The sequence below is a fragment of the Laccaria bicolor genome, genomic scaffold (assembly GCF_000143565.1).
Source record: "Laccaria bicolor S238N-H82 LACBIscaffold_42 genomic scaffold, whole genome shotgun sequence".
Classification (NCBI taxonomy): Eukaryota; Fungi; Basidiomycota; class Agaricomycetes; order Agaricales; family Hydnangiaceae; genus Laccaria; species Laccaria bicolor.
In genome coordinates, this window is record NW_001889913.1 from 179,922 (window position 1) to 203,814 (window position 23,893).

Here is a 23,893-nt window from a genome sequence, read left to right on the forward strand (position 1 = left end):
TGAAGGGAGAGGGAGAGGGAGGGGGGAGTGAGTGGGTGTGGTGGAGAGTGAGGAGGGAGAGAGTGGTGGGAAGTATTGAAGTGAGGGGGACACTGGAGGGATGGGGAGCAAAAGGAGGGGAGCAAAAGGAAGGAGAGCAAGGGGAGGGGAGGACTGGGAGCCGGGGGAGCAATGGGGGGATGGGGATGGAGGGGGAGGAAGTAGGGTGGAAGAGGGGGGACTCACCTGGGCTCATCATTGCCTGTGTCCGTTCACTTTCATGGGCAGTCGTCTCCGTTTGTCAATGGGGGTCCATGGGCGCTTGTCATCTGTTTGTCATCATTGTAATTGGGCAGTGGGCATTGTTGTTTGTGGGCACATTGTCGTTTTTGGGGCACTGGGCAGTCATCTCATGGGCGTTCGTCTTCGTTTCATGGGCGGTCGTCATCATGGGCAGTCATTCACGTCCATGGGCAGTCACTTTTGTGGGCGGTCATCTTCGTGGGTGGTCATTGATGTTAGTGGGCAGTCATGGTTGTGTTGTGACATGGCACCATCCTCGTCCCCATTGGTGTCGTGCTGTTGTGGTTGTGCCCTGTTGTTGTCGTGTCGCGTCGTCAAATTGTTGTCATGTTGCAGACAGCAACATGGCCCCTGGATCTGGTGTGAGTCAGCCATACAGGACGAGAGGTGGTGGGTGCACTGACCTGATCAGCTTGGACAGTGACGACGGCATGCGTCGTCACTGTCCAGACGATGTGGCACATCTGCCACGTCGTCTTCATGTCCTGGGCACTCATCAATGGTCATGGGTGGTCGGTGACGATGTTGTCTGTTGTTGTGTGTCATTGGCGTCATTGGCGTGTTGTCGTCGTTGATGTGGGCAGTCATGGTTTGTTGCGGTGGTGAGGGACGGTGGATGGTTGTCAGATGGTGGTGGTGGGGAAGGAAGGAATGACGTGGCGATGTTTCAGCCACAGCATGTCACACATATGATGCCATGTGCCTTGGTGCAGTATATAGCTACCTTTAGTTTAACATATAATAAAGCCTGCATGGCTCAGTTGGCTTTAGTGTTGCTATTATTGATGATGTTGAGGGTTCAATTCTCTTAGGTGCAAAAAATCTTTTTTACTTAAATATAGTAAGGACACTATAAATACTGTGTTTATATGTATTCTAATGGTATATTGGTCTTCCATGGAATCCATATGGAATGCTCCATGGAATGCAATGTGGATATGCCTGCATTCCATATGGAATCCAATGGAATCCATATGGAATGGTGTTGGAGTCCATATGTAATTAATCATTCCATGACCATTCCATAGTCATTCCATATGGAATCCATGAGGTCTATGGAATAAGAAACTGGCTGGGTCCTCAGCCAACATTGATTCCATGGAATCCATATGGAATAACCCGGGGAAGGTAAAGACCTCCTTGCACTCCATCGTAAAAAGAATCAGCGATTAACTCATCATTGGCCAAGCTCTTCCAACACTGGACAAGCTTGGAGTGACGATGCATCTGCGTCAAGAACCCTGATAGCCAGATCTTCAATTCACAGTTCAGTCCACCAAGGACGTCAATGATCCTACAACTTTTGCCAAACCTGGCCACCGCCGGAACTCAATCATCATGCTAGGTGTCACTCTCCTCAGTTTTATTGTCAAACACTGGCTCTACTTGTGCACGCTAGACACTGCCACTACCCTTGTACCCTTGCATCCCATGGAATCTACTGATTCATCCCTTCATGCTCCCCTGACCTGCTAGCGAAACAATGCTAGTCTCCCCTCTACCATCAATTGTTCCTACCCTTGCAACTATAGGATTACCACATAATGTCGCACTGCCTTTCGGCATGAACATAGAGTATGTGGTATCCCTCAGGCTAAAACATGAAATCCGGCCCATATATGGCAAACACTATGATGTTACAGCCTGAGTGCCCAGTATCTCTGTGTAATCCAGCCATCAGTGCCTTGGTGATGGAGTCGGTAGCTTCTACCTTGCTTGCTCTAGTTAAAATTCACAATGCTATCCATCACATTCCATGAGCCAAGCGTAAATGTGACTGTGAACCTGTTTGCCACTTCCTCGGTTTCAAGGACTTCTTGTAGAACTGAACCTTCACCTAAATTGCCTCCTTCCCTGGTCTACCCTTCCCTGTCTCCTCTTCCATCACGAAGGCCAACCAAACTACCTAACCCTAACAAACGGGTCAGAAATTGTTGAGCAGTTAAAAATTGTTGAGCGGTTAGAAATGGACCCTGTGCGGTCTATTAATGCGAAGACCGTGGATGTCCCTCAACTCGCAGGTATTAATGGAGCAACAACTATGGAGAGTCCTCGAGTGACCAGAACAATCCTGTTGGATGGTAGCTTAACGCTGACCGAAAACAATTGGGATGCAGCAGGAAAGAGGATAGAAAATTATAACTTATGAGAAGGCATAAGAGGAGGATGAAATTTATAGAAAACTCAAGACTATGAACAAAACTATACGAGACCGGAAGAATGGGTGTCCCAACTGTCTAGACGATGCTCCAATCTCACAGGGGGGCTTTGTAATGGCATGATAGTATATACTTCTGTGTGATCTAGAACCATCATATTTACATGTATTTGTCCCCACTCTGTATAGTGTCGTGTTCATAACAAATATACTCACTTTGCAACCACATCATATATTACATGTGGACAGAGTCACACCCTTTCTATATGGCTAGGCAGCCATATGCCTCCCCTCCAGGATACCAGAGTCCTGCGCCAGGTGACCATGCCCCAGTTCCTGGGTCACAGGATAAACTACATGTGGTATCGCCTTGCAGCACCATGTCACAAACTCTTTCACGCATACTACAAATATTCTCCGCCGCCATCTCACACTCACGCCTTTGTCGAGAAGTCCCAATCAGCCCTACAGTTTCACACTTAAGCTTGGTCAAAGTTGTGGTTAAAAAGTAAGATGTCCTACTTGTATTTCACTCTACCTAAATACAAGTGGAAAACTAATGAGAAGTATCCAGATCATTCTGACTCTTACTACAAAGTTCCTTCTTGCAGCTTACAAACATTACCTTGTTCAGGAATGTTTGGTCAGACTTGTAAACCAAACAAGTGTACAACACATAACTACAAGACGTGTTTGAACGTGTTCGTCAATGCTTCGAGTACATAAACCATGGAATACAACTATTTAAACTGATAGTAACACTGAATACAACTAGCAAGTAACTAGTTAGGTAATACACAGATAAATGGGATGTTTGATATGTGGGATTGAGAATGAAAGGGCAAGTCAAGGTCAAGTAAGGAATGGTACCCTGACACTTCTGCACCAAACAAGCCCTCCACCTCTGGGCCTGCACATTCAGGTACATGAACATTAAATCCTCCCATGCTCTGCACCATGGTACGAGCTCATCCACAGCCTCACACCCACCAACTACTCCATGAAAGGCTCCCCAGGCGGTCTAGCCTGCCTCAACACCCTCTTCCACTCCCACATATACACCATCACATTCACCAATGCACGCATCCCATTCGGTGTGTTCCCTTGTTACATGCAGGCTGTGTGACCATTGAAGCCCTCTGTCTATCCCACTTTTTCCCAGCCACTACAAAATATGTGTGGGCTTACACAGGCATGTTGTATTGGGCTACAATGTACCTATCACATCACTACCTCATTGACATGGTAGGGGGTGCATGCCTCGCCACTGCATTCTTCTACCTCTTCCTCCCAGATGACCTCAGAGGCTCTGCAGTGCTCACACCCCCACCCAACCTCACCTCTTCGTCCTGGTTCAGGGGCAGGTCAAAGTACAAAGTGTACAATTTAGAGGACCCACATAGGGGAGGAGGGGGAGGAGGGATGAATGGGATGGTGGATACTGCAGATTTTGAACTGAGCTAGACGAGTTTGGATCATGAGGAAGTGGATATCACATATAGCTTGCCTGTGCCTGATTCACTTGCTTCTTTTGGCTCACAGCAGAAACAGGTATGGATTTCTTGGCATGACATTGTTCTGTCAACTAACAAAAATCTATTGATAGTTCATAGTACCCAAGAGGGATCAGGTGAGGGGCAGCTATAGGCATACAGCAAGTATTGCAAGTTTTATTAGAGGAGATGAGAGGGGCCCAGAGGATGGTTGGAGTCCTGTCTCTGGCACATTGTCATTCCTTCCCATGGACATGGACAGAATAGTAGAGTTTAGAGGCATGTGATTTGGATGTTATTCCCTGCTCCCCTTTTGCAAGTTCTCAACCTCCAGCTCCCTCCCTCCAGCTTCTGAGTTTCCCCCCCCCCCTCCCCCCTCCCTTGCTTAATCCCAACAACCCACTCACCCATGTTCCTTCATTGTCCCCCTGAATCTAACCATTTATTTATTTATTTTGCCACTGTGCAGGATCCCCTTTCCTGCGATACCACATACATTTGACAAACTACTATTAAGTACACTACAATTTGACGGTTTTTTCTCCTTCTCATTCTTTCTTGAGGTGTGGTTGAATATTGGGTGTGCATTCAAGTTGTGGTATGCATTGGCTGGCTAATGATACACTGAAATTGGGAAATTAGCTTCAACAAATTCAAGCACAACCATTCACCACAAAAACTAAATGAGATTAGATGCCATTCTATTGTTTCAATGACTTTTTGTGCAGAAAATTAAAGATTATGGGTTGTAATCATGGATTACTGTTGTTTGGCATCACCTTCCCACAGACACATCACATACACAACTTCCTGGCATTCTTCCTTCCTTCCAAACCACCATCATCCCTGCATATGTTCCTTGTATTCCATACTCCATATCTTCAGAATCATACACATGGTCTATTTCTGTTGTATGCATGTTGAGTTTCTCTTTTCTAGTGTTATCTATCCCCTCTCTAGGGGATAGATTTCCATGGGTGTGTCATTGAGTGGTGACAAAAGTTGTGCAACACTAAGAAAATTTCAAACACACTGAACAAAAATAGTAGCAGTGTAGATTTACGAACCAATTGTGTTAATGATCAAGAAAAAATAGTTGTGCTCACCATTGCTGATGTTACATACTATTTTTAGGCAAATAAGAAAAGTCTGCATGAAAGATAGCCAGAAAATCAGGGAAAAATGGCAAATGTGCTCACTGTTAACTCAGAGAGGGTCTAGTGCATATGTCCAAATATGGAAATTCTTTGCTTGAAACAAAAATGCAACAAAAATGGCAATAAAGTCACATAAAACTGCTTTCAAATGTTATATTCTTCTCTAGCTACATTTCAATACCAGATACTTTTTGCCATTCAAGTTACAAAACATCATACAAACATTTCTTTATACTAAACATACCAAAAATACTTCCACCATAACATTTGTAGAGAGGTTTCAGCATCATAGATATCTGTTTCATCATCTCACAGATCTTCCAACAAATCATCAATTCTCTGATGCCCTGGGTGCATCTGACAGGGTCATTATATTTGCATCTGCCCTGTTCTCTTTCAACAGCCTTGCAATGGCCTCATGGTCTCCATTTAATGCTGCCTGGAGTGCATTTCCATAATATCCTCACTGTGCATTTACATCTGCCCCCTTCTCTATCAGCAGCTTTGCAATGGCCTCATGGCCTTGACTTGATGCTGCATACAGTGCATTTCTATAATATCCTCCCTGTGGATTTACATCTGCCCTCTTCTCTATCAACAACTTTGCAATGGCCTCTGGCCTTCAGTTGATGCTGCCTGGAGTGCATTTCCATACTCTCCTCCCCATGCATTTACATCTGCTCCCATTTCTAGCACATTATGTGATGCTTTAGTCAGTCCAGCCAGTGATGCATAATATGGTGGTTTAGCAATCTGACCCATATGATAGAAGTCATCTATATCATAAAGTCGAACCCAGTTGAAAAAAGCAGCATTTTCATCTGTCAAGAGCTTCATCATCAATGCAAATACTATAGATGACTTAGATCTATTTTTTCCACTTGAATGTGTATGTGAAATCCAGTGTCTTGCAGCATAGTTTGCAAGAGGGCATGACCTTCCCAGATTTTCATCAAGTGGCTCAGATGTATTGAATTGCAACAGATATGCCAGACAGATTTGAGATATGACAGAGTGTGATAGCTCTTCATTGAAGCTGAAGTCTCTGATATGTGTCACTTCATGATTTTGAATATACTGAGATACCAGATATTCTTTGACAGAAAAGTGGGAAAGCTTGATAATACCTATTTAATGGTCAGTACTCACTTCAATCTAGTATTATTCTAAACCATACCATTTGTTTTCATAATTAAACTAGAACATATTTTCAAGACATCCTCAATATCTTGAAGTTTATTATCAAAGCTATACTCTGGTCCATTGTCAGCACAAAGATCAACAGTAGCAGTTGCAGCCAGCTCTTCCAGTGTCAGTGGGCAAACAGCAAAAGATAGCCACTGTAAAAATGTTTTTGCATAACCATGATCTTCTTTATTGATTCCCAGCAAGATTTGATCATAGGTTTTATCTAAACCCTGAGGTAGATTAGCTAGCTGCTTTTTTAAGCCAGCCTTACTCCAGCACTTTTTCAACTCATTTAACTGTAATGCAACCCAGTGAACCTAAAATTGCAGTTAGCAATTATCCTGTCATTCAAATGTTAATAATAAGCATACATTCCATCTGCTTGTTTCATCAATGTCAACTTTATTTGCTCTTGAGTCTCACAATTCCACTTTTGTAAGTCACAGTCATTCTGAAGCTGATAGGCAAGATAGGTCACAAGATCATGATTTTCAGATTCCTCAAGCAAGTCACAAGAATGATAATATTTGAGCTTGTTCTCAATCTCCTGCTCTGGGCGACTAGTAACTATTAAGTGGAGCCCTAGATTCATATCTTTCTCCAGTATAACAGTCTGAATCCAGTTCAGAAGCTTTTCACTTTCAGTACATTCATCAAGAGCATCCAGAATAATGAATGTTGAGCTAAAGCCACCAAGAATTTTCTGAAGAGTATTCTGCAAATCATCCAGAGTTGGCTCCCGATGGCCATGACCACAGCCAGTATAAAGATCAACCAAGACTTTAGGTACTCCACCCTTATATTTGAGCCTGAATTGCCAGATGAGTGGTCGCATCAGTTTCTCATGCAGCTGGAAATCCTTCTGTGAGTCTCTTCCATCAAAAAAAAAATATGCAGTAGCAGAATTGAATCTTTGAAGAACATTGTGAATTATTGCTGAGCTGTGAAAATAAAGATCAATTCAATTTCATAAAAATGCTGAAATTCTCAACCTTAAAATTGTTTTCCCAGAGCCAGCTGGATAGGCTATCAATCACAGATGAATCTACAAATTTTGACAGATGACTTACATTTTCCTTTGATCCAGAGAAAGCCAGGCCATTTGAGCCACCCAGAAAATGTATTTCCTTTGCGAAACCATTGACAGGTGTCTGATCGACTCTCCAGAATTGCATATGCAGCATTGTAGTTAAGAGACTCTTTAGGAGGAGAAAGCCACTTATAGATCTCCTTCACTGTAACAAAAAAAATGAAGTCAATTATACATTCAAAATAAGAACCCACAATCATACCCAGTTGTTCATCCTTAATCATCTCAAGTGTGATTTGAATATTTGGGTCCACACCTACCAATCACATATATCATCAAGATGACTATAATGCTTTTCTTACACACTACCTTGATTGATGGTACCTATTGAAATATAAGTGAAAGCCATAGATGTGATGAATTAAATGCAACAAACCATAGTTAGGGCCTGTGCTCACATTTTGAGCTAAAATGTTGTTTATAATGTCAGCTTGGTTTGCTGAGCAGTCTGCATAGTTTATTAGATTGGGGCAAAGCTGAGTTATATTTATAAGAGTACTGACTGGCAGGCATCACTTCTTCATACAGAGCAGAAGAAACAGGTAGAGAGATGGGCAAGTCAGAGCTTGGAGGATCTATACAGAGTTATTAGAATAGAATATAGCCATTTGGAGCAAGCATGAACCAGTCACAATAGGAGAAGAGATATCAACAGCTCCTTGCACAGAGCCTTCAACCTGACCGACTGTGAGGTAAGAATTGATGAAGGTCAACATCAACATTATAGTGAACAGATTGAGTGGTATCCCTCACAGGCAACAGTCATTTCAGCACCCACTGACACCAGGCCTACATTCAGAACAGAAGCAGTGGTAGGCAAATGAGAATTCAGGAAATGACAGAGGTTTGGGGTTAACACAGACCAGTGGAGATAGGTAAAACCTGCTGTGAGCACTCAATCTCTCCTTCCCCAGGGACTTCAAACAGATCACCTGCAAATTTGATTTTGATGAGCAATCAATGTTCACTTTGGGGCAGGAAGATTGAGATGTGGCTCGCTGGTGGCTGGCATGGCTATGTCCTCTGCACCGATGGTGGAAGATGGAGTTATCAAGACGCTACTGCCATCCGCGCATTCAGACATTTAGCTGGTAGCACAAGATCATGGACTCTAACCTCAAACCGCCATAGCGTTTATTACCAGGGTGGTCGGTGCTCGTGACTTGATTGGGCAATTCCTCGAACTTGAGTTGAGTCAGCTGACGTCCCTCGCACAACGTTCCGAAAAGTGTTTCGGCGTCAAGTCAGCAAGCAGACGCACAAAGGACGGCCGTCAACGGTGACCGAGAAGCAAAACAATGAACACCTCTCCAGAGTGACGGAACTCAAAGGGACGAAAGGAGAATGCGCACAGTCAGCTGTGGGAAAAGGCTCTCCCAATGCTTTCGCAGTGATCGACGACCCAACGCTAAACACATCTACGCCTTTTTCTTTTGATACCTTGCGACCCACCCAAGGGCCCCCCTCCTTTCAAAATTGTTGTTGCCAAGTCAATGCTGTCTTTGTTCGGCATGGGATCCACCTATGGCTTCAGCTCCGCCGCGAACCCCCTAGAGATCCTTACTCGACCTCCCGGTGCAATCAAAATGAAATGCGATGGCCGCTTTCGTCAACGTGTATCGATATAGTGAGATTGGGGAACTGTTGAGATTCAAAGGATGCGCGAAGACTAAGTTCATGGGATTCATCGCACAGATGGCCGGGTGCATCAGCTCTGAGTATGTTCTTCCTTCCATTAAATTTCGTCCCCTTTCCACCTTACCTCGTTTGCCCGTTCTGTGCTGCAAACTTCACCTCCCCCTCCCACCCGTTATTCCGCATGCAGCTATTAGTCTGATATACTGATTATTCTGTGGCAGCTCCGGTCCCCTTAACTTCGTTTACGACGGCCACGCTTCGAAAGCGTACAAACCGCAAAGCACAGGTTCCAAACGTTCCATTGCAGACGTGATGGGTGTTTCCAGCTCGACGAACCTAATAAGCACTCGAAAAGCTCTACACACCATAGGGTTATTGGCGTCCTCCCGATCATAAGCGCACGCTTCAGTCGAAGAGCTGGAGAGCAGGGATAACGGCCATCTCTCCTTCGGTAAGTTATCGTTTTTGCGTTCCTCAATCATTCATACCCTTCTCCCTTCCTCCACCTCTGAATTCCTTATCGCCTCGCATACATTCGATTTTTTGCCTCGCTGATTGCCCCCATCCGTTACACAGGTCCTGTTTCATAAAACCAATGCAAGCCCCACTTCGACGATCGTACCGCCTTTCCTAGGTCCACCATGGCTCGCACGACCCGGCCACTTGCATCCCTTCGTCCATCGACTCACGAAGGGACCTCACACGTACATAGATCATCTGATCTGTTGCGCCCCTCTACTCGTTGCCCTGAACTTATCAGTTACCCGATTCCCGACGCTATGTGTCGTTACATACATGGTATATCACCCAACAGCCGCAATGTCTGCCCGTGAGACCAGCAAAACATTGTCTCTGGATGCAGCGTTCACCGTGTAGATTCTCCGTCGTGCGTATCCATCCACAGCTCGTCGTCGCCATTGACTGCGGCAACATCGCAAATACAAATGTACCCATCGCTGATTGGGCTCTTGTAAGTTTGAATTAGACGTGATTGACTATAGTTACTGTGACACCTGCCTTCTTCTCGTTCAGCAGATCGGGTTTGAGTCGAAGAATTGGAACGGCCTCAATATGCACGCGGCCTGTCGGCAAAGCCAGGACATTTGAACTGCTACTTGCAACGGAGCGATAACGTATAATCACAACACTCTTCCAGGTTGACTCCGTAGCTTGACGGACTGATATGTACCCAAATTATATACAATGTCAATCATAATTGCATTATCTCCCAGAACATGAACAAGCACTCGTTAAACCTGCTACTACTTCCTACTTTCACAGCCAATTACGGGCAGTACATACAGTCCTCCTTTGCCTGAGGCATTTCACGCCAAAGGACGCAAACGTACAATTCTGGTGTCGACGATGCCAAGAGTCGGGAATGTGGGATACAGCGGCAGGTAGGTGAAGAACTGGGTTTACGGCCGTACAGCGCGCTTGACCAAAAGTGATTGGAAGCGGTGCAAGTATATGCGACCTACGTCCGCGTCATAGAGAAGAGGGTGGGGTGGGTAGAGGTAGGTGTCTAGGAGATCTCGCTGCACAGAGAGAAGGTTGCGAGGATCAAGTTCCTAAGAAGAAGCGGCTCATAGGAAGGAAGGTGAGCGGAAGTGGATTGGTAAATCTTTTTGAGAGGGGTTATAACTCACTCATACGAGCGGCGCACTGTCCTTGCCCTATGCACCTCAGGATCCTCAGCCAACGCATCACCTCCAAGGTAGTCCTAAACGACAGCCTGAATCCCTCTCAGTTGGGGTGGTCACGTCGACTTGCACGAGGATCCAAGCTCGTAGGAAGAGTCGAATGAAAGGGCATGTGTCGTCGCCCTTTGGGTCCGAGAGAGGAGGGGAGCCTATGTAACGACTATCCGTCAGGACTCTCCGAACGGCCCATGTACATGGACCCAGCGACGTGTTCTAGTTCCTCTAGGTCGGACTTGTTCGCAACCAGGTTGTGAGTGCACCAAGACCTATCATCAAAATTGATCTGTCTAAGTAGGCAGAAAAAGAGCGCGATGGAGGCCAAGGGGGATGGCAGTACTTACGAAGGTCGGTGTATGCGCGAGTAATCCGGGTTCGTTGAAGTCTGACGTCCTTGATGAAGAAGACAACCCCTGAGCTCGTAGCTAGAACCGTGAGCTACCGTGAGTCGGCGATCAGATACGCGGACGTCGACTTGGCTTGGCCCGTCTCTAGGCGCTTGTCACTCTGAGCGACATATTCCTGTTGATGAACGTCCTCGCTGGGCATGAAGAAGACTATAACGAAAGATTCTCTGGAGTTACTCACGAGTATGAAGTCGGGGTCAACTCACTGAAAACCCAACCTCATAATATCCTGGCCACCAACGAAATCCTTCAAGTGGTCCAATCGTTCTGTCGTAGCCGGCTTTTCCTTTGACATTCTCTAAGTCGTTAACCTCCCTTTCATGCGCCGATTTCATCAGAGGGCTTGTCAAGTCTTGGAGAATGCAACAAGGACGGACGAGGCTTTGGCGAAGTCGACAGTCGACCAACTTACGCGTGACCCTCGTCCGGTTCGTCATGGATCTGTCGGAGCTGGATGGCGGTTGCGGTAGTGAAAAATCCAGGAGAGCGCATTAGCGAGAACTCGGGGTTGAACAGATGGTCATATTTGTTCTTGACCACCATCGCATCATGCCTTGACGTCGACCAAGACACATCTAACACGTCGCAGGGATTACGGGACCGCCGGTTATCCCTTTCATTGGCTTTGCACCAGATTAGCTCGAGGCCATTTGATAGCTGAAGCTGGTTGGATAACTCTGAGGTGCCTTTGCCACCTATGCCGCCAGTTTCGCTTTCTAAGGTTCCCTGAAGCCCTGCAACGCTATCGTGCAGTTTCACCTCACAGATATGCTGCTCCGGCGGCACTGACTCGAGCTTCTCTGTTAATTTTCAACTCGCCATATCCGAAGCAGGATGTTCAACGTTAACTCAAGCCTTCTCAACTCTCGTATTCGCCATTTGATGTTCCCTTTGTGCAAGAAGAGGATCCACTACCGTGCTCTGTCGAACACTCATCACCACCATCCACTTACGAGGCTACGGTTGCCGACCACCCAGCAGCCGCAGACCAGTCGGAACTCCAACCACCCGGGTCCATTGACCATTTTTCAGCGCGAATCACCACCGCGTTTGACCACCTCCCTTCTTCTTTCGAAGTCTTTGCCAGGACAGGCGAACGACACCTTCAGTATCCTCTCTCATCGTCGTTTGATTGTCATACGTGCCTTGAAATCAACAGAAATCATCCGCGATCTTTGAGGATGTCCGGCTCATTGAGCCAGTTTCATTTACGCGAAACGTCCAAACGTCTCCAGAGAGAAACCGGAGATCAGCTCACTAGTGAGTATGCACCTCCTTCTCATGCTAATCCTGTGATTAATGAATCGACCGATAGCTATCTCTTGTACTATGTCTCAAGAGGACCTATCTCTCCAAGCCCCAGTTGGCTTCTTCGGGAAATTCATGCAATATTCAATCTTCTAGGCCTCGTCCAGCCGCATGGAATCACAGTTGCTCAACTTCTTCTGGCCTGATTTTCTTCCCCACTCTCCACCAGCGCTACTGCTTGACGCCTCTTGGACAACAATATCAAAGCCATATGACGTATGTCAGGCGTGTTTCTGCGGTCTGTTATGATTCCTCTTCTTTCCGCTCTGGAATTGATAGCAGTGTTCATGGACCGATGACATTTCAGGCACGGGCGGTTGACCACCTACATAACCAGTATTCCGAGCTTAACTTGTCTCCCACCTTTGTTTAAATAGAGGGACTCGGTTTCGACTTCGCGATCGCTTTGATGATGGCCATCTAGACGCGCGTTACGCTCGTTTCATCCGCCAGTTGTTTCCACGACGCAGGTCCCCGCCGCGTGGTATGCTTCGGAGAGTCTGCTCTCCTTCTTGTCCACATCAACGCAACTAGGAGTGGACTGACATTTGGTACGTTCTTGCATTGTCAAAGGCTTAGGTTATCTCACCGACGCGCGCTTAACAGCATGTCGGGCTCCACCTCACCTTATTTCCCTCATTTCCTTTAGGAGTTCTGTCCGTCGCATGTGTACGTCGACGACAACCTTCAATCATACCTGTCTTAAATCTCTACAACGGAACTGGTAAACCTGCAAACAAACAACGTGTTCACATATACGATGTGTAAGATAACGAATTAAACGAAGCATACAAGATACCAAGTAGCCATATGCATGGGACCATATTTGAAGACTTCAACTCTGGCTTTCTTGGTGTCGAGACTCAGAAAATCTTCAAAGAAGCCGAGCAAAGCTTCACGAAGCTTGAGCCTGATGCTCGGTCGGTGGTGACCGATCTTCTGGACCGAACTGTGTGGAGCGAGGAAAACACCAAGCGATCCATACCATTCAATCGACGGGATGTCGAGATCTTGCACAAATACTTTGTCTTTCTTCGTTTCTGCAACAGCGCAGCGTACCGTCAGATGGTTGTCAGCTTTCAGATGTCAGGCTACGAGGGGCCCAAAGACGGACTAAACTTCAATCTTTATAAACCGTCCGTCGCCAAGCACCGCAAGCGACTTATTTTGCATGGGTTCATTGATTTTTTGGAGCATTCTTGGGCAAATGGCTTGATACGGTCGTTTTCAGACGAACGGTTGCCTATAGGGTGGTCTGTGGATACTTTTTAAGACGTGATGGACCTCTATTGCTGGCGCTTATGCGAAGCAGTGCTCTGCGTTGGCATTGCTTGCGAGATCAGGAGGTCGTTCTTGCAGATTGCTGTTTTGGTAGTCTGGATGAGAGATTCGACGAGGATCCGTGAGTTGACTGTTTTTCCTTCAAAGTGCTGATGAAGATCTGACATTGTCGTTATATTCATCAGGGAATGCTGTGATATCTTTTCCCCCGTCTTCCCAACCCTTGCTCTCTACATTCTGGGCACGGGCGTCAGACGTCCATCTCCGAAATGCCATGATCCTACAAACTTACCCACAGTTCCTTTACTTCTCTCTCCGGACTGTTGCATTTTCCATATCATCGTATGCCGAGTTTCGGTGGATCCAAGAGCATCAGGACTATAGCCGCTTGAAGCAACGATGTCGACAAAAGTTTCTGCAGGAGACAGTCACCAAAATTCTGGTCGTGAAAGGGTCTGTGATTTTGACTGATCTCTTGCGTCGAAGAATTGGACAGGCATCAATATGCACGCGAGCCGTCGTCAAACCCAGGACATTCGAATACGTTACTCGCAGTGGAACGATTTCGTATAATCATAAAACTTACCAGATTGACTCCGTAGCTCAACCGTAGCTTGACCGATTGATACTCAAATTACTAGCACAACGTCAATCGCAATTTCGTTATCTCCCAGAACATCACGGGCACTCATTGATTGCTATCACTTCCTATTTTCACGACAATTTACGAGGCAGTACCTACATACCTTCCTCTGCCTGAGGCATTTCGCGCCCAAGAACGCAGACGTGACGGTTCTGGCGTTGATGATGCCAAGAACAAGGAATGCGGGATACAGGCGAAGGATCGAGTTTACGGCCATGCAGCGGGCCCAACCAAAAGTGATTGGAAGCCGTGCAAGTATATGTGACCTACGTCCGTGTCATGGAGCAGAGGCTGCGGTGGGTAGAGGTATGTGTATCTAAGAGATCTCGCAGCACAGAGAGGAGGTTGCGAGGATGAAGCGGCTCAGAGGAGGGTGAGAGGAAGTGGGTAAGCTCGTACTATGTACTGTCGCTTTTGAAAGAGGTGGGGGATGGAACGACCTTGGAAGCGTTGGTGAAATTATAATCCATTGAACTGGCTAAAAGTGTGTGCGTGGGGATGAGTTCCCCGCGGTGTAAAAAATAGACGTAAAGACTTCGAGGTGAATGGTTGCGCTGTAGCTATAATTTGACCACCAAGTAGCAAATGAAAATTGTGAAGCTACGGAAACGTATAACTTCCAGCTGGAAAATCTTGAGCAATGTGCAGAGTCCACGCGTGGCGACTGAGAAGCCCAAAGCTACTCCTCAAGTCATCGGTGATAAGCCGTCAACGCAAGGAGATGGCGTATTTGATTTCCAGGGCATGACAAGAAGAAGAATCATTGCCCAGAGACTGACCTTCTTCTTCAAGCCCATCTTGCGAGTAATATTCGTCGATTTGGGTGCCGTGAAGCCTCGTGCGTGTAGCGTGGCGATAACGCAAATCTGGAGGGAGTCCTAGGTGGGACTTGCGTCCAGATGCGTATACCTTTGCCGGAGGTTTCAATTGGAGAGCCCAAAGTCGGTGATGATGGCATAGCCAATCAGAATGTTTCCCTGAGTTGGGGGGAGCGGGAGAGGACAAACGAAGGGGCCTGACTCCTTACAAGTCCCCATAGACGATGGTAGGCCTGAACGTGTGGAGATAGGCAATGGCGGAAGCCACCTGTGCGAACTACAACAATAGTTAGACGATGAAACTCGGTGGATAACATGAAATGCGCACAAGTCTTAATCGATTCACGCCCGGGAAATGCTCCAGATAGTTGCAAAGCGTCCCATGTTCGCACCAAGGCGATACCATGCCAATGCTCTGTGAGAGATGCACCATCCCAAATAGCCGCGACACATTGCGATGACATAGACGATGCCAAGCAATAACCTCCGATTGAAGTCGCTAACAAACCATCGTGTCAGCTCAAAACGTTCCAGCAACAGAAGCACTCCATACCTTAATGAGCTTCTCTCGAACGTTTTGTACCATGACTTGACGCAGGACCTTGATAGCAACCTGAATGATATCGTGAGCTGACGTTGCAACACAACACCACAAAGAAACTGACCGGCCATAGCCCTTCCATAAGCGACAGCCGCCTCTCCCTTCACAACTTCGTCGGTATGATCAGTCAAGCCCTTTCACGACCAAAGTCTTGGTGACTGTCTCCTGCAAAACTTTTGTCGACATCGTTGCTTCAAGCGGCTATGGTCCTGATGCTTTTGGATCCACCGGAACTCGTCGTAAAACGATATGGAACGTGCAACAGTCCGGTGGGAAGAGAAGGAGAGGAAATGTGGGTAGGTTTGGAGGATCGTGGCATTCGGAGATGGACATCTGACGCAGATTCCAAGCCAACGTCTATCCAGCGGGTTGATCGGCCAGTGTGGTGATAGGTGGAGGTTGATGAACAATGTTCATTCGCCATGCCGAGAATGTAAAGAGCAAGAGTCGGGAAGACGGGGAAAAACAGATCACAGCATTCCCTGATGAATGCAACGACAATGTCAGATCTTCGTATCCACTTTTAGAGAAAAAGGGTTTACTCACGGATCCTCGTCGAACCCCTCGTCCAGACTACCGAAACAGCAATCTGCAAGAATGAACGGGCCATATGGGTCGTCTGCCGTTCGGTCGATGACGAAGAGGTGGGCGCCTTGTGGGAGGTGGTCAAAAGCGGTGGTTTTTTCGAAGGTCGATGTGCCGACTGGTCTGCGGCTGCTGGGTAGTCGGCAACCGTAGCCTCGTAAGTGGATGATGGTGAAGGGTGTTCGACAGAAGACAGTGGGGATCCTCTTCTTGCACAACGCGAACGACGTACGAGGATAATTGGTCGTCGCGAATCTGGCAGCAACACCACGGCATCAAATGACGAACACGAGAGCTGGGAGGACGTGAGGTAACGCTGAACATCCTGCTTCGGATATGTTGGGCTGGAAGGAATAGAGAAGCTCAAGTAATTGGAGCTCCGTGTTGCGGGTGAAGGATGGCGGCTGCTCTGGATGAAGCCGCATGTCTGCGAGGTGAGACCGCACGATATTGCGACCAGAATTGCAGCTGAACCGCCATGGAGTAGCACGCTGCAGGGCTTCATGGATTGGAAGGCGAAACTGGCGGCAAAAATCGGAAACGCACCTCAGAGTCATCCAACCCAGCAAATGGCCTCAGGCTAACTCAAAGAGGCAGGGAGCATTAAATGATCGTACTGCGAGGTATTGAGAATGCAAAGGCAATGACAGGGATAGCTGGCGGTGCGACGTATTGGATCTGTCTTGAGCGACGTCAAGGCATGATAGTGGTCCATGACGCGTTGGGCGTTGATCTTGCGTTGGTCACGACCCTCACCTCTCCTCTTTTGCTCTACGCGATTGTCCTTCGTCTGGTGCTTCATTTCATCTCTGGGACAATAACAATATGCGATCCAGTAGCGTATTTTCTGCCCTCTATCAATGTATCTCTTATTAATCTTTTCGTTAATCCTCAGATCTCGGCGTCGACTTTGCACCTCATCACTCTTTCGCCCTAATGCGGCGTGCATAGATGACTGCCATCACCCATCCACGACTTTCCTGTCTACGCCCGATCTTCGAATACGCATTCCATAAAGCTACAACTTCGTTTGGCCCAGCCGCTCACGTTTGTCGCACTTCCTTCTCGTGAAAACCCATGAATTGGCATAAGAACGGTAAAGATTTCTTTGTTATCTCGTTATCCGTTCTCCTGCTCATTATTATGACACCTAGTATCACCTCCTTTGGGATAATGCAAACCGTGCAATGTGTTATTAACTCATGATTGGACGAGAACTTTGTATTTCGTCAGTACTTATGCTGCTGGCAACCATCTGTATGGATCATTGCCGATTTCTGACCGTGACAGTCTCTCTTTACAGAGATCACAATCCGCATCCAAAGGACGAAGGTGGGCGTTACGAGGAAATATCCGAGCGCCAGTGGCCCAGAATGATCACCTCCAACCTTGCAACTGCAATGAACTTTATCCGCCCTCAAGCGCCACTGAACGAACATTAAGGTGTAGCAAGTGCAGCGGATGGTCATGGACGAACTCGTACTATCAAGTGAGTACTATGCCTTTGGTTATTTCAATATGTTGCTAACATATCGCTCAACCAGGCTTCAATGTAAAGCTCTTACGGGGCAAGCCTCTTGGCTCTTTTTTCAACCCCGAGTTCTAGCTGATGCGCTTTCCTGGATTTTTCACTACCGCAACAGCCATCCACATGACGAACCGGAGGGTCACGCGTTGAAGCGACGGAAGTTGGTCGAATGTCGACTTCGCCAAAGCCTCGTTTGTCGTTATTGCATTCTCCAAGACTTGACAAACCCTTTGATGGAATCGGCGCATGAAAGGGAGGTTAATGACTTAGAGAATATCAAAGGAAAAGCCGGGTAGTCTTGAAGGATTTCGTTGGTGGCAAGGATATCATGAGGTTGGCTTATCAGTGAGTTCACCCCGATCCCATCCTCGTGAGTAATTCCAGATGGCTGATCTATCATTATAGTCTTTCATGCCCAGCGAAGACTCATCAGCAGGAAAATGTCGCTCAGAGTAACAAGCGCCTAAAGTTTATCAGTAAGTGTTTCTTCTTCCTTTCTTTACCTGTTTACACTCTAACTTCCTGTGTCAGCGGGCCAAGCCAAGGGCGTATCTGATCACCAACTCACTGTGCTGGCGACAAGCTCGAGGACGCCAGAATCGTTGAATTTATCTTAACGACTCGCGCATATAACGACTTTCGTAAGTACCGCCATCCCCCATGGCCTCTATCGTGCTCTCTTTTTGCCTACTTACACGACCAATTTCGATAGTAGGTCTTGATGCACTCACAACCTGGTTGCGAACAAGTCCGACCTAGAGGAATAAGCATACATACATCGGCGCGTTCAAAGAATTCTGATCGATAGTTACATAGGCTCCCTCCCCTCTCGGACCCAAAGGGCGACGATACATGCCCCTTCATTCGACTCTTCCTATTCGAGCTTGGATCCTCTTGCAAGTCGACGTGATCACCACAAATGAGAGGGGTTTAGACTGTCGTTTAGGATTATCTAGGAGGTGGTGATGCGTTGACTGAGGATCATGGGGTGCATCGGGCAAAGGACAGTGCTCCGTTCGTATGAACGAGTTATAGCCTCTCAAAAGTGGATTTACCAATCCACTTCCGCTCACCGTCCTTCCTATGAGCCGCTTCTTCTTAGGAACTTGATCCTCGCAACCTTCTCTCTGTGCAGCGAGATCTCCTAGACACCTACCTCTCCCCACCCCACCCTCTTCTCTATGACGCGGACGTAGGTCGCATATACTTGCACCGCTTCCAATCACTTTTGGTCGAGCGCGCTGTACGGCCGTAAACCCAGTTCTTCACCTACCTGCCGCTGTATCCCACATTCCCGACTCTTGGCATCGTCGACACCAGAATTGTACGTTTGCGTCCTTTGGCCTGAAATGCCTCAGGCAAAGGAGGACTGTATGTACTGCCCGTAAATGGCTGTGAAAGTAGGAAGTAGTAGCAGGTTTAACGAGTGCTCGTTCATGTTCTGGGAGATAATGCAATTATGATTGACATTGTATATAATTTGGGTACATATCAGTCCGTCAAGCTACGGAGTCAACCTGGAAGAGTGTCGTGATTATACGGTAACGCTCCGTTGCAAGTAGCAGTTCAAATGTCCTGGCTTTGCCGACAGGTCGCGTTCACGTTGATGCCGTTCTAATCCTTCGACTCAAACCCAATCTGCTGAACGAGAAGAAGGCAGGTGTCAGTAACAATCGTCGGTCGTCTAATCCAAACTTACAAGAGCCCAATCAGCGACGGGTACATCTGTACGTGCGACGTTGCGGCAGCCCATCGCGACGACGAGCTGCGGATGGATACGTCGGAGATTCTACGCGGTGTGAACGCTGAGTCCAGAACCAACGATTGCTTGTATTATGGGCGGAGGTTGGGGCCATTGGGTGGGTGGTATACCATGGATGTAACGACACATGCAGCGTCGGGCGTGGGGTTACTGAGAAGATGAGGAATGAGCAGCGGAGAATGACCGAATAGCCACATAGTTGGGCGCAACCGATCAGATGGTCAATTTACGTGTGAGGTCCCTTCGTGAGTCGATGCACGAAGGGATGCAAGTGGCCGGGTCGTGCGGGCCATGGTGGACCTAGGAATGACGGTACAATCAAAGTGGGCCTTGCGTTGGTTTTATAGAACAAGGACCTGAGTAACGGATGTGGGCAGTCAGCGAGGGAAAAGATCGAATGTATGCGAGGTGATAAGGAATTCAGAGGTCGAGGAAGGGAGAAGGGTATGGATGAATAAGTAAGGCAAGGGCGATAACTTACCAAAGGAGAGATGGCCGTTATCCCTACTCCCCAGCTCTCCGACTGAAGCGTGCGCTTATGATCTGATGGACAGCAGTGACCTGGAGGGTGTGTAGAGTTTTTCGAGAGCGTATTAGGTTCGTCGAGCTAGGCATCTTTAAAAACGCCCGTCATTTGGAATCTGTGCTTTGCAGTCTTGTATGCTTTGAAGCGTGGCGCTCGTAAACGAAGTAAAGGGGACCAGAGCTGCCACAGAATTATCAGTATATTGGGGGGGTGAAGTTTGTAGCACAGAACGGGCAAATGCCAAACGAGGTAAGGTGGAAAGGGGACGATATTTAATGGAAGGAAGAACTTACTCGGAGCTGATGCACCCGACGCGATGAATCCCATGAACTGAGTCTTCGCGCATCCTTTGAATCTCAACAGTTCCCCACTCTCACTAGATCGGTGCATGTTGACCAAAGCGGCAGTCGAACTTCGTTTGATTGCAACGGAAAGTCGACTAAGGGTCTCCAGGTGATGTCGGCAGTGGCTGGACGACTCAGAGAGGAAAACTGGACGAGTCGTCATGAAAGTCCGTGTTCAACGAGGGGATTCGCGGCGGAGCTGAAGCCAAGGGTGGATCCCATGCCGAACAAAGACAGCATTGACTTGGCAACAACAATTTTGAAAGGAGGGGGGCCCTTAGGTGGGTCGCAAGGTATCAAAAGAACAAGGCGTAGGTGTGTTTAGCGTTGGGGGGTCGTCGATCACTGCGAAAGGTTTGGGAGAGCCTTTTCCCACAGCCACAACCAAAACATGACTGTGCGCATCCTTCTTTCGTCCCTTTGAGTTCCGTCACTCTGGAGAGGTGTTCATTGTTTTGCTTCTCGGTCACCGTTGTGGGCCGTCCTTTGTGCGTCTGCTTGCTGACTTGACGCCGAAACACTTCTCGGAACGCTGGGGACCTTAATCAGGAACGTCAGCTGACTCTGAGAAACGGTCCGTTACCCCATTCTGAATTGGCGCCGCACAGCATCGATACTCTCTTCTGAACCACCATGTCTGATCCTAACATCCCCCGCGAAAATCATTTGAAACGCAAGTTCGAGAAATTGCCCAATCAAGTCACGAGCACCGACCACCCTCGTAATAAACGCTATGGCGGTTTGAGGTTAGAGTTCATGACCTTGTGCTACCAGATAAATGTCGACCTGAATCCGCGGATGGCAGTAGCATCTCGATAACTCCATCTTCCACCATTGGTGCGGAGGACATAGCCATGCCAGCCTCCAGTGAGCTACATCTCAATCTTCCTGCCCCAAAGTGAACACTGATTGCTCATCAAATCAAATTCACAGGTGATCTGTTTGAAGTCCCTGGGGAAGGAGAGGTTGAGCACTTACAGCAGGTTTTACCTATCTCCACTGGTCTGTGTTAACCCCAAATCTCTGTCATTTCCTGAATTTTCATCTGCCTACCTCTCCACTGATTGCTTCTGTAGGCCTTGTGTCAGTTGGTGCGGAAATGACTGTTGCCAGTGAGATACCCCTCAACCTGTTCACTATAACGTTGATGTTGACCTTCATTAATTCTAATCTCACAGTTGGTCAGGTTGAAGGCCCTGTGCAAGGAGCTCTTGATATGTCTTCTCCTATCTTGACTGGTTCATGCTTGCTCCAATTCACCATATTCTATTTCTGATAATGCTGCATAGATCCTCCAGGTTCTGACTTGCCTATCTCTCTACCTGTTACTTCTGCTTTGAATGAAAAAGTGATGCCAGCCAGTCAGTACTCTATAAATATAAATATAGCTCAGGTTTGCTCAAATCCAATTGACTATGCAGACTTCTCAGCAAACCAAGATAAAATCATAAACAACATTTCAGCTCACAATGTGACTACTGGCCCTAACTATGGTTTGTTGCATTTGGATTATCACATTTCATTGATTTCACTTATGTTTTAATAGGTACCATCAATCAAGGTAAGAAATAAGACAAGCATTATATTCATCTCAATGATATATGTGGTTGGTAGGTGTGGACCCAAATATTCAAATCACACTTGAGATGATTAGGGATGAACAACTGGGTATTATCACAGGTTCTCTTTTCAAATATATAATTGACTTCATTTTTTTTGCGACAGTGAAGGAGATTTATAAGTGGCTTTCTCCCCCTAAGGAGTCTGTCAACTACAATGCTGCATTTGAAATTCGGAAGAGTCAACTAGACACCTGCCAATGGTTTCTCAAAGGAAAGACATTTTCTGGGTGGCTCAAACAGCCTGGCTTTCTCTGGATCAAAGGAAAATGTAAGTCATCTGTCAAAATTTGTAGATTCATATGTGATTGACAGCCTATCCAGCTGGCTCTGGGAAAACAATTTTAAGGTCGAGAATTCCAGCATTTTTATGAAATTGAATTGATCTTTATTTTGACAGCTCGGCAATAATTCACAATGTTTCTGAAAGATTCAATTCTGCTACTGCGTATTTCTTTTTTGATGGAAGAGACTCACAAAAGGATTTCCAGCTGCATGATAAACTGATGCGATCACTCATCTGGCAATTCAGTCTCAAATGTGAGGGTATACCTAAAGTCTTGGTAGATCTTTATACTGGCTGTGGCAATGGCCATCAGGAGCCAACTCTGGATGATTTGCAGACTACTCTTCAGAAAATTCTTGGTGGCTTTAGCTCAACATTTATTATTCTGGATGCTCTTGATGAATGTCTTGAAAGAGAAAAGGTTCTTAACTGGATTCAGACTGTTATTCTGGAGAAAGATATCAATTTAGGGCTCCACTTAATAGTTGCTAGTCGCCCAGAGCAGGAGATTGAGGACAAGTTCAAGTCTTATCATTACCTTGACTTGGTTGAGGAATCTGAGAATCATGATCTTGTAGCCTATCTTGACTATCAGCTTCAGAATGACTCTAACTTGCAAAAATGGAGTTCTGACACTCAAAAGCAAATAAAGTTGACATTAATGGAACAAGCAGATGGAATGTATGTTGATTATCAACATTGGAATGACAGGATAATTGCTCACTCCAATTTTAGGTTTCGCTGGGTTGCATTACAGTTAAATGAGTTGAAAAAGTGCCGGAGTAAGGCTGGTTTGAAAAAGCAGCTAGCTAATCTACCTCAGGGTTTGGATAAAACCTATGATCGAATCTTGCTGGGAATCAATAAAGAAGATCATGGTTATGCAAAAACATTTTTACAGTGGCTATCTTTTGCTGTTTGCCCACTGACACTGGAAGAGCTGGCTGCAACTGCTGCTGTTGACCTTTGTGCTGACAATGGACCAGAGTATAACTCTGATAATGAACTTCAAGATATTGAGGATGTCTTGAAAATATGTTCTAGTTTCATTATAAAATCAGATGGTATGGTTTAGAATAATACCAGATTGAAATGAGCACTGACTATTAAATAGGTTTTATCAAGCTTTCCCACTTTTCTGTCAAAGAATATCTGGTATCCCAGTATATTGGAAATCATCAAGTGACACATATCAGAGACTTGAGCTTCAATGATGAGCTATCACACTCTGTCATATCTCAAATCTGTCTGGCATATCTTTTGCAATTCAATACTTCTGAGCCACTTGATATAAATGTAGAAGTGTTCTCTCCCCTTGCAAACTATGCTGCAAACTACTGGATTTTGCATACACATTCCAGTGGAAAAAATAGATGTCAGTCATCTATGGGATTTGCATTGATGATGAAGCTCTTGACAGATGAAAATGCTGCTTTTCTCAACTGGGTTCGACTTTGTGATATAGACCAATATCATCGT

General features: G+C 46.5%; 6 protein-coding genes across 6 annotated transcripts; 4 read left to right on the forward strand and 2 right to left on the reverse strand.

The window, feature by feature from the left end:
• Positions 1-456: 456 nt before the first annotated feature.
• LACBIDRAFT_309829 (uncharacterized protein) lies at positions 457-764 on the reverse strand (the record flags this gene model as incomplete). The annotated part of the gene is made up of 2 exons (XM_001887128.1): positions 457-633; positions 687-764. The coding sequence occupies 2 exons, from the start codon at positions 762-764 to the stop codon at positions 457-459; spliced, it is 255 nt and encodes an 84-aa protein (XP_001887163.1).
• A 2,509-nt stretch (positions 765-3,273) lies between these two features.
• Positions 3,274-3,904, forward strand: LACBIDRAFT_332565 (uncharacterized protein; the record flags this gene model as incomplete). The annotated part of the gene is made up of 3 exons (XM_001887072.1): positions 3,274-3,296; positions 3,419-3,534; positions 3,558-3,904. 3 exons carry the CDS (start codon positions 3,274-3,276, stop codon positions 3,902-3,904), a joined length of 486 nt encoding a protein of 161 aa, XP_001887107.1.
• A 5,060-nt stretch (positions 3,905-8,964) lies between these two features.
• LACBIDRAFT_332567 (uncharacterized protein) lies at positions 8,965-13,538 on the forward strand (the record flags this gene model as incomplete). The annotated part of the gene is made up of 16 exons (XM_001887073.1): positions 8,965-9,086; positions 9,228-9,377; positions 9,719-9,835; positions 9,883-9,976; positions 10,288-10,406; positions 10,501-10,523; positions 10,881-10,959; positions 11,005-11,054; positions 11,132-11,149; positions 11,417-11,541; positions 11,968-12,373; positions 12,529-12,659; positions 12,846-12,972; positions 13,001-13,090; positions 13,254-13,492; positions 13,530-13,538. 16 exons carry the CDS (start codon positions 8,965-8,967, stop codon positions 13,536-13,538), a joined length of 1,899 nt encoding a protein of 632 aa, XP_001887108.1.
• Positions 13,539-13,699: 161 nt separating this feature from the next.
• LACBIDRAFT_309834 (uncharacterized protein) lies at positions 13,700-14,315 on the forward strand (the record flags this gene model as incomplete). Its single annotated transcript, XM_001887074.1, has 2 exons — positions 13,700-13,823; positions 13,888-14,315. 2 exons carry the CDS (start codon positions 13,700-13,702, stop codon positions 14,313-14,315), a joined length of 552 nt encoding a protein of 183 aa, XP_001887109.1.
• Positions 14,316-15,368: 1,053 nt separating this feature from the next.
• On the reverse strand, positions 15,369-15,846 carry LACBIDRAFT_309835 (uncharacterized protein; the record flags this gene model as incomplete). The annotated part of the gene is made up of 4 exons (XM_001887129.1): positions 15,369-15,440; positions 15,492-15,662; positions 15,717-15,776; positions 15,829-15,846. The coding sequence occupies 4 exons, from the start codon at positions 15,844-15,846 to the stop codon at positions 15,369-15,371; spliced, it is 321 nt and encodes a 106-aa protein (XP_001887164.1).
• A 2,359-nt stretch (positions 15,847-18,205) lies between these two features.
• LACBIDRAFT_309837 (uncharacterized protein) lies at positions 18,206-18,494 on the forward strand (the record flags this gene model as incomplete). Its single annotated transcript, XM_001887075.1, has 3 exons — positions 18,206-18,222; positions 18,283-18,353; positions 18,409-18,494. The coding sequence occupies 3 exons, from the start codon at positions 18,206-18,208 to the stop codon at positions 18,492-18,494; spliced, it is 174 nt and encodes a 57-aa protein (XP_001887110.1).
• Positions 18,495-23,893: the final 5,399 nt, after the last annotated feature.